Source organism: Rhincodon typus, chromosome 24 (assembly GCF_021869965.1).
Source record: "Rhincodon typus isolate 14 chromosome 24, sRhiTyp1.1, whole genome shotgun sequence".
NCBI lineage: Eukaryota > Metazoa > Chordata > Chondrichthyes > Orectolobiformes > Rhincodontidae > Rhincodon > Rhincodon typus.
The window spans coordinates 3627643-3646176 of record NC_063355.1 but is presented as its reverse complement, the minus strand read 5'-3'; the positions used below and the strand labels follow the sequence as shown (position 1 = coordinate 3646176).

Here is an 18534-nt window from a genome sequence, read left to right as displayed (position 1 = left end):
CCCATCCCATCCCCATTTCTGAAGAAAGGTCTAGGCCCGAAACGTCGGCCTTCCTGGTCCTCTGATACTGCTGTGTTCATCCAGCTCTACACCTTGTTATCTCAGAATCTCCAGCATGTGCAGTTCCTACTATTCATGGACATTTTGCAGGGAATCCATGAAAGAATGTGAAAAAGACCCATTACTGTATTAGCGTGAGTCATTTTTGCACTGTAAGGCATGATTGTGATTTCCTTTATCCACTCGAACAGAACAGCCAAGAGCCCACGCATTGGGGCCTGGTGCATTCTCACACTGCGAGACCTGGTAAATGATTGTGTTTGGTGAGCTTCAGACGATCTGAGGATCCCACAGGGGGAGATGATCAGCCCCAAAGGCATCAAGAATGGATACATGGGACTAACACTGGAGGAAGGGTGGGGAGGAGCCACCACATTAGCCTTCTCGAGGGGCCTGGAATGACCCTCATGCTGAAATATAAGTAAGGTAGCTGGAGCTGGACTAAAACTGTGGCCCCATTTGCTGGTGGTGTCCTGATGGCAGAAATGCCTGCATGTAGCAGTGATATTCTATTGCATCCAGGCTACTAGCCAGCAGACTGAGAGGAAATTTCCTAAAACTGTATAGTAAATGTGCAGTGCAGGCAGGATGTGCTGTGCAGTATTGTGAACAGTGCTGCGCACTTGAAAGCATTCAGAAGACCATGCCTGGTGCATACTGAAAGGTGCTTTCAGGTCTGTCCAGGCATTAAGTGCATTTTCAATGTGACCTTCATTGCATTATCCTGGGTCTGATTTATTTTTCATTTAACCTATTTTTCAAATCAACCTGTTCAGAGACATTATTACATTCCTCAGGGACAGGAGGGATTTGAATCTGGGTCTCTTGGCCCAGGGCTAGGCACACTACCACTGTGCCAGAAGAGAGCCCCCTTCTCTGGGTCTCATGGGACTTGAGGGAAATTGGGAGCAGATGGGAAAATCGAATTGAGGCCACAGATCAGGTTGTATTAAATCGTGGGGGAGGGAGAGCTGTGAAGGATGAGCTGGTGCTGACCGTGCTCCCGCTACAGTTGATGCTGCCATCATGGTTCTCAGCTGAGGTTGAGAATAACATGGACAGCACCCCTGATGTTCTCCAGATCAGAACTCTAAAGTTCATGTCGGAAAAACAAACCTTCAGAGTTGTCCAATTTAACTCTGCGCAAGTGCTAATTAACCCATCAATTCCTCGTGTGTTCTTGCCTTACTTTCAGGAAGTTGAGGAAACTCCTGCGCTCAAAATTAATTTGCAAATTCCACATTAAAGTTGCTGTAAGGACTGATTTTAAAATATTGAAATTAACAGGCTCATAACATCCTAGAGTTAAATGTGAAAGTTGGGGTTGGAGCGTTCACTTTTCCTGGTTTTAACATTCCACTCACTTTTTTTAGAAAAACCTGCATTAAAATTTATTCCTATATGAAATCTGCACTTGATTATATCTCTCCAATTTTTTACAAAATTTTGATTAGTCTGCAGTATGTTCCTTTATATTTGTTCATTGGATATGAGCCTCTCTGGCAAAGCTGCCATTTATTGCTTATCCCAAATTGCCCTTGAATGTGGCAATGAACTGCTGCAGTGCATGTGATGTAGGGACCCACACAGTGCTGTTAGGGAAGGTGTTCCGGGATCTTGATGAAAAAACAGTGAAAGAATGACTATCTAGCTCCAAGTTGGAGCCGCATGCTTCTCATAGTGAAGCATCCGTTCTCTGCAGTATTAAAAACACTTGTGTTCTGCCTTTTTCTTGATCAGTCACCACACTGAATTAGAAGTTTGTGGACTCAAAGCTTCATTCCAGAGTGCACAACTTTGGCTGACACTTCACTGAAGTACCAGAGCTGCTTTACTGTTGGAAGTGCTGTATTTCAGTTGAAGCTTTAAACTGAGGGTATATGTGGGAGATCCCATTGCACTAGTCAATGAAAAGCAAGGGATTGCTTTCTGGTGTCCAGGCCAACATTTATCTTTCAGCCAGTCACTCAAATAGATCAGCTAATTATTTATTTTAGTGCTGTTTATGGAGCTTGCTCTACACAACTGGCGTGCTGTATTTCTCCACGTTATAATACTGACAATGTTTTCAAATACATTGGTTGTGAATCAAGTTTAGGGTGTCCTGAGTTCATGAAAGGCATTCTCTAAATGCATGTTTTTAATAATCTACACTTCTTTCTGTACAGGCGGCACATAACCTACATGAGGATGCAGCACATTACCCACGGAAGATCCATTACCATAATCCACCAGATCTGGCTATGGAAGCTCTAGAGGTACTGAACCAAATGGACCAAGTAAGATCTCCAGGCTCTGAGTACTTGAATATCTCCTGAGGTTGTTTCAGTGCACAAATAATTCTCAGCTTCCAGTAGATGTGGGTTAGATGTACAACGATATGGATTGCATTTAAGTCTGCTAATTTTTATTTTTATTCATTCATGAATTCATTCAATTGGTAAACTTTTTTTTAAGCATCTTTCATTGTCAACACTTCTGGAAGATAAATCAGCCTTCCAGTTGCTGAATGAGTTATGACCTCAGGAATCCTTTGCCTTCTATAGTCTTTGACTTGCCTTAGACAATGGAACAAAAGACATAGCATGTTTGGACATTAAAAGCAAAAGAGAAATGGAGAATTAATTCTGTGTAATGATTAGAAAATTTCTATTTTACTTCAATAGAATGATTCTTTGCTCAGTTTGTTATCTCTATTTCTCCTTCAACCAATATTTTTGCGGGATGAGGAATTTTATTTGCCCTGTATTTGGTGACCTTTATATTTTTGTTTGATTTTTACGGTTCAGCAGTGCCACTTATTGTGAAAGAATGCTGGAACTTGATTTAATTTCAATCTTCATAGAAATTGATAGACTTCAAATATGAAGACTTAAATGTAGTTTCTGGCTATCATACTGGGGTGAACACATCATCAGAGATGGAAAGCCATTTTAAAACTAAGAAAACAGTAACTTCAAGTTGAAATCTTGTGACCAAGAGTCAGAAAAATGCATTACGATTGACCTGAGGAGTTCAGAAGTGACTGCAGGACCTTTATTTGACTTTATAGCAATTCTCTACAAGGAGAACTTGAAAAACATTTTTAATAGTTAGAGTTTGACTGGTTTCCAACCTCAGTCTGCCTGAACATCCCCCGTAAAGTAATTTAAGATTTTTCATGACAATATGTGAATGACAAAATGCATTTTCTAGTACAGTAAGAAAAATGTTTTCAGTCTGCTCAATAAATGCATCATGTGTCCTATGGGAAACTAGTGAAGATACGTAACTACAGGTCACTGTAACCAGGTTAAGACCTATTTGACCTATAGGTTGAGGATTATAGGTGCTGCTGCGAAAGTGGAGTTGATGCCACAATCGGATCTGATATGGTCTTATTGAACGGTGGACCAGGTGCGAGGGGCAGCTGAGCGGCCTACTCCCTGATCCTGTTTCTTAGCCTTACGATCCTAATCTTAATTTAGAGGACAGTTGTACATTTCTGGTTCCTGGCCAAAAGACCATATTATAACATTACTGCTTTTGTTCAACTGAGTCAAATTTTTTTATAAATTAGTGTTAGGGTTTATTTATAAATATCTTCAATTTACTGATTTAACTTATTTAAATCCCTAAAAATAGGTAAGTATTAGACTTCAGGCTTGTTGTGGATGCCTATCGCTATGTATGGCTGCATAAACTTATTTGGGTATAGGATATTTATTCATTTCAAATGTAAGATTATCTGTTATTGTAACAACATGTGTTGATGACCAGGTCTACTTCAGGCTTCATGCCTCGATTCTCAAGCTGTTGGAGAAGGATGAAGAGACTGCAGACTGTGAGATGCTCTTCAGCTACATTAAAGAAGCAGCTCAGGGGCCTTTTGCCAGCGGTGAAGAGAAGAGTACCTTTAAGGTTGCTGAGAAGTAAGTTCCATCAAATTCAGTAAACAATAGTGATGAATTGTGTATAGTTGTTGGTGGCATGAAGACAGAGCCTTACAGTTGGAGACCCTGATGCTGCGAGTTTGTTTTTCTTTGATAGTTGACAAAAACCACGTCCTTTTCACTCTCAGTAAGTGTAACTGTAAAAGATAGAAGATGTAAACCACTGAGCCCTTAAAGCCTGCTCCAACATTCCTCATTTGCCAAGATGCTGTTCACCTTCTCCCTCAGCTTCACCTTCCATCACTTTACTGGGATCCTTTGATTTGATTGGCATGCAAATGGCTATTCATCTCTGCCTTTGGATATTACTGATTGGCTGAGTATCTGCAACACTGAGTGAAGATACTTCTTCTTATCTGAGTTCTAAATGGCTGATCTTTTATTCTGAGAATATGGTCCCCAGTGCTTGATGACTTCTGTTAGGTCACCCCTCATCCTTTGATGTTCAGGGGAAAACAAATAAGTTTGCCCAATCTCTCCTCATAGCATATACCTTCTAAACCAGACAACATCCTGGTAAACTATTTCTGAACGCTCACCAAAGTCTCCACATCCTCTGGTAGTGTGGCGACCACAACAGTACACAATATTCCAAATGTAGCCTAACTAAAGTGTTATACAGCTGCAACATGGTTTGCCAGTTTTTATACTCTGTGCCCTGACTGATGAAGGCAAGTATGGCATATGCCTTCTTGATGACCTAATTCACTTGTGTCGCCATTTTCAGGGAACTGTGGACCTGTAGGCCTAGATCCCTCTGCATGTTGAGTCTTGTAAGGGTTCTGCCATTTACTGTATATTTCTCTCCTATATCAGATTTTCCAAAATGCATCAGCTTGTCTTTGACCAGATTAAACTCCACCTGCTACTTATATACCCAAATCTTCAGCCTGTCTATATCCTGCTGTATTTTCTGGCTCCTCTTGATCCTCCTCACTATCTGCAGCTCCCCCAACCATTGTGTTGTCCACACACTTGCTAATCAGGCTATCTGTGTTCTCCTTAAAATATTATAATGTCTTGTTCCAGCAATGATCCCTGCGGAACACCACTTAGTCACATCTCAAGTCAGAAAAACACTCTTCCACTGCTACTGTCTTCTATGACTAAGCTAGTTCTGTATCCATCCTACCAGCTCACTGTGTGACTTCACCTTTTGTAATAGCCAGCCATGAAGGACCTTGTCAAAGGCCTTGCTAAAGTCCACATAGACAACATCTACTGCCCTGCCCTCATCAATCATCTTTGTCACTTCCTCAAAAAATTATGTTTGTGAGACATGACCTTCCATGGACTTATTGCTGCTTGTTGCTAATAAATCCATATTTTCCAAGTGTGAGTAAATCCTATCCCTAAGAATCTTGTCCTTACCACTGGCATAAGGCTCACTGGCCTGTAATTTCCCAGGTTATCCCTGTTTCCCTTAAACAAGGGAACAACATTGATTGTTCTCTAGTCCTCAGGGACCTCTCCTGTGACTAAAGAGGGTAGAAAGATTTCGTACTAGGCCTCAGCAATTTCCTCACCTGCATCCCTTGGCATCTGGGATAGATCCCATCAGGTCTTAAGGACTTGTCTACTTTAATGCTTTTCAAAACACTCAACATCTTTTTTATATTGACAAAACCAAGAATATCACCATCCACCATGTCTGTCTCTCAGTGAATACTGATGCAAAGTATTTGTTAAGGACCTCACCCTCTTCTTCCCAGGCTCCATGCATAAATTCCCTTCTTGTCCTTGAGTAAACCTACCCTTTCTCTAGCTACCCCCTTGCTCTGTATATAAAATGCCTTGGGTTTCCTTGATTCTGTTTGCCAAAGACATTTCATGGCACCTCTTTAGCCCTCTTAATTCCTTGTTTAAGTTCTTTCCTGCTATCTTTATATTCTTCAAGGGCTCTGTCTCTTAGTTTCCTAAACCTTCCATATGTCTCCTTTTTCAATTTGACTGAGCTTTCAGTTTCTCTTGTCATCCAAGGTTCCTAAATCTTGCCATCCTTCTCCTTCAGTTTCATAGGAATGCGCTGGTCCTGACCTCTGATCAACTAGTTTTAAAAAGATTCCCACATACTACATGTGGATTTACCCTCAAACAGCTGCCCCAATCTACATTTCCCAGTTCTTGCCCAATATTGTGGTGGTTAGCCTTCCCCCAATTTAGTACTTTGGCACGATAATCTTCCTTCAATGTTAGATTGGTGGCATAAGATTGGAGGATAGTGCAGATTACACACTCATTCAGAAGGAGTAAAAGGATAAACCTGGAAATTACGGACCAGTCAGAAGAACCTAACAACATAATGTCAGTGATGGGGCAAGCTTTTACAAACATTTATCTGTGAGAAAATTAACAGCCACTTGAACAGACCAATGTAATAACTAAACACTATTTGCTAGTTTTATTTTAAATGGCATGTTGTTTGATGGAATAAGAAGATATGAGGCCAGTGTAGTTGCTGTTGTGTGAATGAAATTTCAAAAGGCACTTGAACTTTGTTATCAACACCAAGTTCAAGTGCGTGTGATATAAGGGGCGGTAGAAGCATGTATAAAAACTTGACTAACAGATAAAAAATAGAGTTACGAATAGCTCATTTTATTTTGGATTGTGTGGTGGTATATTTCGATATGACTCGGGGTTTACTATTAGGGCGTTGCTGTTTTTAATTTACATTAATGGCTTGGACTTGGGATGCAAGGCACTTGTCTGAATTTTGATATGACCCAAAACTTGGTGTGTAGTAGACAGTGAACAAGATGGTACGAAAACAAAGTTGCTGGAAAAGCTCAGCAGGTCTGGCAGCATCTGTGAGGGAGAAAACAGTTAACGTTTCAGGTCCAGTGACCCATCCTCAGAACTGATGGTGGCTGAGAAAACGTCAGTTTATATGCAGAAAATAGGGAGGTGGGTGGGGTAGGGAGTAAATGATAGGATAGAGCCCAAAGAGAGAGAAAGACAGTTGGACAGACAAAGGAGTTGCTAACGATCAGGCTGGGAGGGTGGATAGTTGTTAATGGGGACTGTTAGTGACTAACAACAGGGGGTGTGTAATGGCAGGCAATGTGGTAACAAGGCCTGGTATGTGGGGTGGGGGGCTGGGACATGGGAGAGTTTAGGCCCTAAAATTATTGAACTCAATATTGAGTCCGGAGGACTGTAGGGTTCCCAAGCGGAAAATGAGGTGTTGTTCCTCCAGATTGCGTTGGGCTTTGCTGGAACACTGATTAACACTGGATTCACTGGAACACTGTGTTAACTGATATTATGAGAGAAGCTCCGCCAATCAGGATTTAGAGGATTGTTCCTGGGAAGAAACCAGAGTTGTTGTTGTTCAGTTGTCTCTAAATTGTGTATTGGAATATTTCAGTTGCATTAGTATGTAGTTAGTCTTAAAGTTCGTCTTAAATTGATGTCACACATTAATGTAGGTAGATAATTAGCACTACGTTACAAACCTTTACTGTTTATCAAGAATGAGCTTATCTTGTGCTGAAGATGACATGTGGGCATCCTTCCCCATTTGGTACATTGAGACTAACAACAATATGAAGGATTGGTGGAAGTGAACCTACCAGAGACAGCTCAGATGGTTCAAACATACAACTATAAGATGTTGCCAGTGATGGTCATCTGGCAGCATAATTTAGCTGCATCATATTATAAGCATTTCTACTAGTTCAGTGGTCTAGGATTAAGGGCTACTTTAAACATTTGAGCTAGAGCTTTCAGTATTGAAATTGGGAAATATGTCTTTGGGCAAAGGGAGATAAATATTTTGAACTCTTTCCACGAATGCTAATTAATTGTTAATCTTAAAATTAAGATTTGAGTAATAAAAATCCAAAGTATTAAATGATATGGAGCAAAGCTAAGTATCTGGAGTTAATTTTCCAATCAACCATGATCTCATTAAAAGGGAGAAAAGCCTGTGGCTAACTGAATCCTGTTCCTCAGAGTTCGTAAGGAAGAAAAGGGATTTAAAAACTATTCCTTTGTTTGTATGTGTTTCAGCACGTACTGTTCAATATCAAGAAAATTAGAAACACTACTTTTAAAGGTTGCAGTTTGAGGGATTTGGAAAATTCTGGAAAATGTGCAATTTGACTGCAACCTTTCATCTGTTTCTTGTGGTGGGCCCTAACTAACTTCAGTTTTTGGATTTTCATTTTAAGAGGATTTTAATGTTTTGTGCTAGCTGCAGCGTCCGTAATTCAGCCACTGAAACTTGGGTTTGAGGACCTTTTCTGGTTTGGCAGAATGTGTTTGTAAGGTATGATGTAACAGGGCCATGTAGTGGTAAGAAACTGATATTGCATCTCCTGTGTTATTTTACAGTCAAAGCTGCCTCCTGCCTAATCATAATAAGCATTTACATCTACACACCACCAAGCACTTTGCTTCTGTTGTAAATTATTGTTATTTTGGTAATGAATGATATTTATCATCTTACTACTTTTATTCTCTTCTTTCCTCCTGTCTAGGGAGAAGTCCTGTACAAATGATGACGATTCCCATTCTTCTGTTGGAACCATGCCATGCCAAGGAAACCTTCCCTCGGGTCCAGGTCTGACATCCCCACCTTACACAGCCACTCCGATTGACCACGATTACATCAAACGTAAAATCCCCCGTCAGCAGGCTTCAATTGATGGTATTTTTCTTGTTTTAGATAATGGCAAACTTGGGAGGTGGTTAATAATCGGGGCAATCATAAGTGGTGAATTCTGTTAAATGCACAACACTGGGTGATGGTGCATAGGAAAATGGGCAATATGGCTGCTATTTAGCTTCTTAAAAATGATGTTTTCTCAATTAGGTTTCTTTTAAATTTTCCTTGGTGCTTGCTGGGATTGTTATTGGCTTATTTGAGTGTCTGCTGCTTTGCTTGTTTTTGTGTGATTTGCAATTTGGCTGCATTCAGTGCCATTACAAGAATCATTATAAACAACAAATTTTTACAGAATGATGACAGTACTGGCCATTGTTTACAGTTCTCTGATCCAAGTCTGAAAAACGGCGTGTTCTTCTGTAAAGGCCAACAGACACTCACTTCAACTCAGTGGCTTTGTGATGATGTCTGCATCTGCCATTTGAGTTGGTACAGTTTGTAAATGCTGCAGTTGCCACATAAGCCTGTTGTGCATGCTTTGTGTCTTGCTATAGTTCTACGTGGTCCTGTGATTTTTATTTTCTTGGTATACATTTATCCATGGCCTTTCATGTATGTTTGCTAATTAAGCATCCAGATCTGATCCATGCTCTGATGATAGTAAGATCAACATTTTGATCATTTACCATCCTGATTCATTTTAGTCTGTACCCTTACTCACCAAATGTGAGGAGAGTTGAGTGAAGGGAATCAGAGATTCTAATCTTAAATTTAGATATTTTAGATTGCTAATGATTTTTCCAGTTGAAGTTTTAGGATTAATTTAGAATGTAACACTTGACATTCAAAGAATAGTATTGCTGAATTTGGCAGTGTATTTTAGTATTTAACAATTTTACGTAGACTAAGGTTTTTTAATTGGTTTTGTAGTTCGTTAGTTTAAGGAATCTGTGGATCGGGTTAATTTTATTCTGGGCAGCCTCCTGTTTAAGTGCAGCACTGGTATTTTAATTCTCAACCCTTACATTTGAGTAAAAGTATTTTTGTTGATTCAAACTCCAAGAGACTGCTCCAGTCTCATTCATGCTGGTTCACATCATGTGGTCATTTATTTTTCCACGAGTAAATAGTTTGAGTAGTGGATCTAAGGGCTGGAGGAATATACCATTAATAGTGAGTTTGACGCAGTGAATTTTTGTTGGTCCTCGGAGCAAATTACTGCAGATGCTGGAATCTGTACTGAAAGCAAAAAATGCTGGAAATCATAGTGAGTCAGGCAGCATCCGTGGAGAGAAAACAAGCTAACGTTTCGTGTCTAGATGACTCTTCATGATGAAGCGTCATCTAGACTCGAACTGTTAGCTTGTTCTCTCTCCACAGATGTTGTCTGATCCGCTGTGATCTCCAGCATTTTAGTTTTCCCTAATTGGGCAATATCTGAAAACTGTACTACTTTAAGTTACTGAATTGAGATTACTTGATAACTGCTGCTTAAAGTTTGGTGTATCACTGCATTTTAGGTTTTAAAATCTTTAGAAGGGATGAACAACATTTCCATCAGGTTTTGTGGGATTTTTCAGTAGAGTGCAGAGAAGAGAGGTAGTCAGATACTGATTAGTTTTCTTCTTTCAAAGACACATTACGCCAAGATCATTACCAAGCTAGGCCAATGCATCAAAACAATAGAGGAGCAAGGAAAGAGAAGCCAAGTCCTGTAATTGAGTGCATTAACAAAGTGAAAGAGCTGGGTGGACTAAGTAAATGACCTACAGATTTGAGTTTTAAAAGTCTGCAGATATGAATGTCAATGAAATCACAGATATATGGAGCTCTGTTGTTTGAAATGTTTGGGGAAAATAAAAATAGGAGATGGCATGATCTGTTGGATTTCAACATACTGAGATTAAGTGCGACCAGGACATGTGGGATGACTGTGGCAAAGAGAGAGGAGAGTGTATAGCGCTGTGAGTTAGTGGCTTAGAGGGAACAAATAGGTAGAGGTCAGATATCAATTATATTTACAGAAAAAGGTAAAGGTAGAAACAGTGAGAAAGGAGAGAAATTGAAATTGAAGACTGGAACTGAGAGATGGGGATTGTTTGCCAGACAATTTTATTTTTTGCAATCTTTTACATGGTTGATTACACTATCCTCCAATATTGCCTCTTCTCTGTTGCAAAGCTGGAAGGGACTGCACTTTTCTCTTGGTTAACTGTCCAATCACAGTCAAAAGAATCACCTGCTGTAACCTCTGCAGCCTCCTCAGTTTCTATCCTTTTTTTGTGCTTCCATGAAGTGGGGATTTGGGATGCTTTGTCATCTTAAAGGTGCTATATAAATACGTATTGTTGTTGTATCCTGTCAGACATGTTTGAGCCAGATATGGAAGCAGTAGTAAAGTCAAACTTTTCTGTTTATCCGGAGGTAGATGTGTAAGGGATTTGTCGTGAATCAGGAAGCAATTTCTCAGGAACAGCTTTAGTAATGGCAGAGTTCCAGAGAGGTCAGAAGTGATGTTGGGAAATATTGACAAAGGGCACTAGAACAGCACCATTAAAAGTTTAAAAAATGGCACCTTTAAGGTCAAAGAGAACCAGAGGAAGTGAAGACAGCTTTTATTATTCCACTGAAGATAAAGATATAGTATCATGGCCATTACTCTGGACACTGAAGGTTGTAAACTTAAAAGGGGACATGAAAGCCAAGGTAAAGGAAAATCCTAAATTGTTTTACAAATACGTAAAGGGTAAAAGAGTAATGAGGGAAAGAGTAGGGCCCATTTTGGACCATGGTGGCAATTTGTGCATGGAGCCAGAGGATGTGAGTTCTAAATGAATACTTTGGGTCAAAGCTCACTAATGAGAGGGACGATACGGGTATAGAAGTCAGCGAGAAGGACTGTGATATAATTAAAGCAATTAACATAGGAGCAGAGGAGATTTTTTTATCATAGATCATAGAATCCCTACAGTGTGGAGATTACCAGGATGTTACCTGGGCTAGAGAGTTTCAGTTATGAAGAGAGATTGGACAGACTGGGGTTGTTTTCCTTAGAGCAGAGGAGATTGAGAGGGGACATGATTAAGATGTGTAAAATTGAGGGGCATGGATATTGTGGACAGGAAGAGATGTTTCCCTTTGAAGTGTCCTCCTTGAAGAAAAGGAAGGATCAATGACCAGGAGCATAGATTTAAGGAAAGGGGCAGAAGGTTTTGAGGAGATGTGAGAAAAAACTTCTTCACCCAAAGGTTGGTGGAAATCTGGAACTCCCTGCTTGTGAGATGAATGTAGGTGGAGGTAGAAATCCTCATAATATTTAAGAAGCATTTAGATGTGCCCATGTGATGTCTAGGCATGCAAGGCTATGGGCCGCATGCTGGAAAACGGGGACAGGATAGTTAAGTGGTTGTTTTTGACTTGTATGATGAGTGAAAGACCCTTTTTTTTTCGTGCAGCACATTTCTATGACTCTTAACGTGCAGTGAACAGTGCGCTTTAGTGTTGGTTGATGTAGGGAAAAGGTCATTTTGTTATGTGAAAGAAAATAAAATTGTAGAGTGTGGGGAGGGGAGTGGGCGCGGAATTAGGAGAAGATTGTGGACTGCATTAATGCAGTCTCTGACCTCTCTCCTACAGCACACTGATTTCAGAGGAAAATGGATACCTGTAAGCATACTTTTGCATTGGGCATGCAATACCTTAATGATTATCTTAATTCTGTAATGGGTGTGGGTATTGCACTGCATGCAATTTTAATTGATGCTCTTCGCCTGTGCTTTCTGGCTATTTATGTTGGAGACTATGAACCTTTGCTCCTTCTGATGAGGGTACATGTTTCAACTGTTACCCTCTCAAAGCTTGCTGTGCTGTAAATATGCTTGTAAATGCTCTTCTGTTAGTTCCATTATAAGCAATAGATTCCATTATTTGTTCTATAGTTTTTGTCAAGTCATCAACGGTTCTTTGCACCATCTTCACAACTCCTCATGCACTCCTTTGTCAGGCTGGTCTTCTAACACTGTTCTTTTTGCTTCAGCGCAACCAATCCTGCACTTTTCGTCTTAATCTCTTATCACTAGTTCTCGATGGCTCCTTATTCTATGGTAAAGCAGTTCAAAATCATTAATCTCATTAAATGGACATTTGCTCAAACTCAACTTTGGGCTTCTCCAGTCGACATGGAGTGCATTTTTTGCTTTTCTATTTCTCATTTCCTTTGAGTTTCCCCCTTCCCTGAGCATTACTGTTTCATCTTGGCTTCAGCTCTCAAACATGCTAAGTCACTTTCCTTCTTCAAAAGCTTTTTCTGTGTACTGTTGAACTGTGTTTTGGCCACCTTGCAGAACACGCCTCTAGTGTTCCACAGCCATATTTGCTCTGTTGTACCTTGGGTTGTCTTGCCTTGCAATGTGTGATGTTGCACACGTTTGATTTATTCCTAATCCTACCTCCCCTACTCCCGTCCATTGTCTGAGGAACATTTCCATAGTAATAGTTGTTTTCTTGTTTATATGCATCTTCCAGCTGTCCAACCAGCAGATGCAAATTCCATCCTTTTCTAGTGTCAATGTTCTATTTTTTTAATAAGCCGATATTTCTTCCTTTGCATCAACTCTTTACTGTAAGAAATTCCTGTTGTTTACTATGCCGCAACCATGAATCTGTCTTTGATTCTCCTAATGTTCCCCATAATTATATTATCTGGGTTACTGTTATTACATTTGGTTATAGATGTTTTATTGACTACTTCCAGTCTGTAATTCTTTTGAGTCATTTGTTTTTCATTGCAACAACCGACTTTGAAATTCTGGCTTGTTGTTCCTGGATTCCCATTAATACTTTACTTTTATATTCTGTTTTTGTTTGTGTGCCATTGTTTCAGCTTATAAAATGCACCCAGTTTTCTAAATGAAGGATAGAAGCAAAATGATGTCTTGAACATGGATAATTGCCAATTTAGACACTGATCCCAACATTCTTTGTTTTGGTTTTCTTTCTGGATAATTGACCTTCTTACCACTTCAAAATGAATGACCATTATGTGTGTTTAATTGTGGTATCAGATGTACATTTCATTCATTTCCATACATTATAATATCTAAATTATTATTGTTTTCCCCTCTATATTTTTTCAGTTAATTCATCCCATTTTGATTCTGTGATTGTCCTGAAATTGTTTAATCTTTTTGATTATTCCAGCTTCTTTTGGCATGCCAAAATGTAATTTCAGTTGCGTGATGATCGCAGGCAGTCAAATGTTCCCTGAATTTCCCACTCTTTCAAATTCACTGTTAAGTTATGTTTCATCTCTTTCCCTGATGTAGTAGCCTGTGCCCAGAAACAATCCATCATCAATTACACTGTTTTGTTTGAAGGGAGTGGTGAGCACCCTTCTGTAAATGAAGGTAATTCAACCCCTTTAATTATTCAGCTTTCACTTAAAATTAAGAATTGCCATCAACCTATGGGTGAAGTTCCCATGAATTCTTTCAGTTTTAAGAATATCATATTCTGCGCACTAACTCATCATTCCATCTTGATGTGGGGTACTTCAGAGCCTTTTCTTCCATTTCCTGGAACAGATGGTTTTCTAGTGCTTGCTGCAAAGTTCTGTACACTCTTGTTTTATATTTCATTTCTTGAAATGGCAGCATCACTTAAAGGAATTAGCGAAGTTATTTGAAGCGCAGCAGATGAATACAGTATTAAATGTGAAGCTATTTTGTGTGCTAATACTTTTTTTGACTAAAGATACCAGGCATTTTGCTGGTCAATCCAGTCTGCTTGACCTCAAAGCCATTCATACTCATTGGTTGATGACAATGTTTAAAATGTGTGCAGCGATTGACTGAGCTTCTTTCACAACAATCATAGTTGTTATTGTCTGTCATTGCACATGATCAACTCAAGGCCTCAAAATCAACATAACCATTGACAACGCATTCTACAGGTTAAGCTCATTTTTAATCCAAGGAACCTTTGGAGTGGTAAAGCTCTTCTCGATCTCCAAATTGGAAAAGGAGTGTATGTGAGTATGGAGTGTTTGGAAGATATTTGCCTTTCTCCATTCTGAAATAGTACACAATTTGAGTTTCATTCTGGGCAACTTTAATGCTATTCATTGGCTGGCTTAGACATTGCTGACAAAGCCAGCATTAATTACCCATCTCTAATTGCCTGGAAAAGGTAGTTTTGAACTACAGTCTTGAGCACCTAATAGTGGTTTGAATGCAACTGAATACCTTACTGAGACATTTCAAAGAACAGTTAAGAGTTAACAATTTGAGTCACATGAGTTCCTAGTGTTCAGGTAATGGAATAGAGCTAATTAGGATGAAACTATAACACTTCTTAATTTGCATACGTTTATCTGTTTTCAAAAATACATGTCCATCAAAGTTGGTGTCTACTTAAAATATTTGTAATTATCCTCTGGAGGCAAAGACTAAAGACGCTATTTTGGATCTAGTCAAAATATACAAAAGCAAGAACTTCATGTTATTCATTCCACCACTCTTTCCAGTGCAACTATCTGGGATGCTAATCCAGACTGTCTGTCGCATCCTAAAGGATTCAAGATACATTGGAAGTAACAAAGAGACCTATGGGTGCCAGTGCATAGTTCCTTGAAAGTGGAGTTGCACGTAGACAGTGGGGTGAGCAAGGCGTTTGGTACGTTTGCCTTCATTAGTTAGTGCAATAAGTATAGGATGTCATGTTGCGGCTGTACAGGACATTGGCGAGGCCAGTTTTAGAATACTTCATTCAATTCTGGTCTCCTTGCTATAGGAAAGTTGTTAAATTTGGAAGGGTTCAGAAAAGATTTACAAGGATGTTGCTGGGATTCGAGGGTTTGAGCTGTAGGGAGAGGCTGAATAGGCTAGGGCTTTTGTCCCCTGGAGCATTGGGAGTTGAGGAATGACCTTTTAGAGGTTTATAAAATCATGAGGGGCATGGGTAGGGTGAATAGCCAAGATCTTTTTCCCAGGATAGGGGAGTCCAAAACTAGAGGGCATAGGTTTAAGGTGAGAAGGGAAAGATTTCAAAGGGACTTAAGGGCAACTTTTTGCACAGAGGTGTTGCATATATGGAACAAGCTACTGAAGGAAATGGTGGATTTGGGTAAAGGCATCTGGATAGGTACAGGAATAGGAAGGGCTTAGAGGGATGTGAGTTAAATACTGGCAAATGGAACTAAATGAGTTAGACCAAAGAGTCTGTTTTTGTGCTGTATATATCTATGACTCTACAAGTCTTGAATCTTTTGTCTCTGGTCATTTGTATTAGTTTTGACAATGAAGACAGAGTAGATTTCCTAACCGTAAAACTGAAGGAATAATTTGTTGTATTACGATGAAGTGTTGCCTCCTTGGGTGCAGATGGTTTGACTTGATAGCACTATATATTTGATGACATGATCCAAATTGATAGAGCTGGTACTTGTGCTGTCCCCTCATGATGACAAAGCATTCATGGTATATTGTATCCTAATAATTGCTGCTTAATCAGGCCTATGTAACTTGGTGTATCGCATCCATTTCACATGCGCATTTTGGCTGCTTTGTCAGACTTGAGTCCTTAGCTTCTATTTTTGTTCTTGTTTCTCCCTTTTTTTAACTTTACCTCCTACTTCTCATTGTGCCTCCTACTTAGATACCCTGTCCGTCCTAAATCCATACTCGACCTTTCCAACTCCTACTTGATATGAGCCTTCATGTCCTTGTGTACAAGTCTACAGTTTCCCTCTATGCGTCTCTTGATATCATCAGAAGGGCTCCATCAAGACATTTATCATTGCCTCATTATGAACAGCAATCCAACTGTCCCATTCTATTTGCTTGCTGACCTTTTTCCCCAAACATATCCACTTTGGGCTAATCTTTCAATTCTGTTCATGCTGATTTTGTGAAGTCCAGCAGTGAATTATCGTTCATGTAACGTCACATTTTTGTTCAGAGTGGCTTGTTCACTGATGAACAAAATGCTTGCCATCTCTAAGCTTATTGTGGATGATTGCACAATATCATGGCTACGATAGCAACCTGGCTGAGGAGTAAAGACCTCTACTAAATAAAACCTGGCTGTACATTTGTCCACTGGTCCTGCCCTCTCTCTTGCTGAGGCAATGTGGCTCATATCACAAAATCATACGTTGGTCCTGTTTCCTTTCTCCTTCTTTGTGATCTTAGTTCGTTCAAACCCTCTTGCTTTTGTTTTACATTCTCCATTGCTACCACCAGTATCCTCTGAGTACCACCTTAATTTTATTGCTGGGACATTTAAGTACTTTTCTCCTCCAACAAGTGGCAGTCTCTCAAGTTCATTGGTCTTCCAAAACCCCTGATTGCTCCTCTTAAGTAAACGTCTCATCGATATTCACAGTCACCCCCTTGACTTTGCTGTCTCTAGTGACCTTGTTACTGCCATTGTAGCAATCACATTTAAAGCCATCTCTGGGCACTCTCTTATATTGGTTTTTACACATCCCTTTTCTGTACCCAGCTGTCTCTTATTAAAGTCACCAAGCAATCTTATATGACAAAAGCGTCCCTTCATGACCTTTGATATGGTTGCCTGCATCATCCTCCTCCAACACCTCTCCACCTTGACCAGCTGGATATGAACTTGCTTGGTTCCCTTCTTACAAATCCTGCCAAAGTCAATAAAATCACATGGAATGATTTTTCTTCTTGATCCCCACTGTTGCCTTGATGTCCTTCAAGGATCTATTCTTATCTACTTCCAATTGGTAATATAGTCCTCACCAACATCATCTTTAAAACAATTTCAGTTTTCATGTGATGACCTCCAGTTCTACTTCATCTCTCCATCTTTTTTTAGCTCTCCATTGTTTTGAAATTGTCACAGTACATGTTTGATACCTGTTAATGGATCAGTAGAAATTTCCTCCAAGTAAATATTGGGACGACTGAAGCCATTGTCTGTGACAAGGGAATTGAATACTCAATCATTCTCCCTGACAGTTGTCTGAGGCTGATCCAGCCTCTGCACAGCCTTCCTCTCGTTGACGTGAACTTTTGACCTTATTTTTATGCCGTAAATGTGAGGTTATCCTGTTTAGACCTTAAAAAAAAAAAGGGTAGAGCTGAGGCCTCCTAAATGGTGGAAAGCAGGAGGTAGTGGAGGTCCAAAGAGATTTTAATGTTCTGTGCATAGATCATTAAAATGTCACCATCGGGTACGGAGAGTCAAATTTATAGAATTATAGAATCCCTGCTGTGTAGAGGCATTGAGCCCAACATGTCCACACTGACTCTCTGAAGAGCATCCCATGCAAAAAATAAGAAAAATCCTAATAAAATGATGGCTTTCATATCAAGGGCAAGCATATCAGAGGGACAGAAGTCATGTTTCAGCTGTACAAACTCTAGTTGAACCACGCCTGGAGGTACTGTAAGCAGTTCAGGGCACCATGCCTTAAGGGGGGCATAGTGGCTTTGGATTTTCCAGAGTAATTCCTGGATTACAATAGTTAAATTCAGAAATTATAAATGAGATTTTTTTAAAAAGGGGTCTAAGGTTCTATGGAACTTTGAGAAGAAAGGGTGATTTGATCAAAGTTTTCAAAACATTAAGGGGTTAGATAGCTAGAAACAATTTCTGCTAGTTGGGAAATCTAGGACAAAAGGCCACATTGTAAAAATTAGAGCCAGACCTTTCAGGATTGAAATGAGGAAACGTTTCTACTCACAAAGGGAGATAGAAAGTTGAGGTTTCTTCTGCAAATTGCAATTTATGCTAACCCAAGATTTCATTAAATGGCTCTCATCAAGGAGCTAAATGGTTTACTTCTGTTCTTACATTGCTAACTATGCCATCAGTAAGATCATCTATTACTAACTATGTCACATTATTTGCTACAACCTTATATCAACCTATCTGCTGAAATGTTCACCCCATCATTGTTAC

The 18534-nt window shown here is 39.6% G+C and overlaps 1 protein-coding gene across 3 annotated transcripts in view; it reads left to right on the top strand.

Annotated features, from left to right (window-relative positions):
* Positions 1 to 18534, top strand: part of cabin1 (calcineurin binding protein 1) — a 404357-nt gene that overhangs the window by 88368 nt on the left and 297455 nt on the right. For 2 of the 3 annotated variants that reach the window (XM_048611391.1, XM_048611390.1), the window contains exons 24-26: positions 2229 to 2318; positions 3820 to 3971; positions 8477 to 8646. In XM_048611391.1, the coding sequence (XP_048467348.1) occupies positions 2229 to 2318; positions 3820 to 3971; positions 8477 to 8646 (412 nt within the window). The remainder of the gene's footprint in view (positions 1 to 2228; positions 2319 to 3819; positions 3972 to 8476; positions 8647 to 18534) is intronic. The other variant, XM_048611392.1, reaches the window with a different exon arrangement.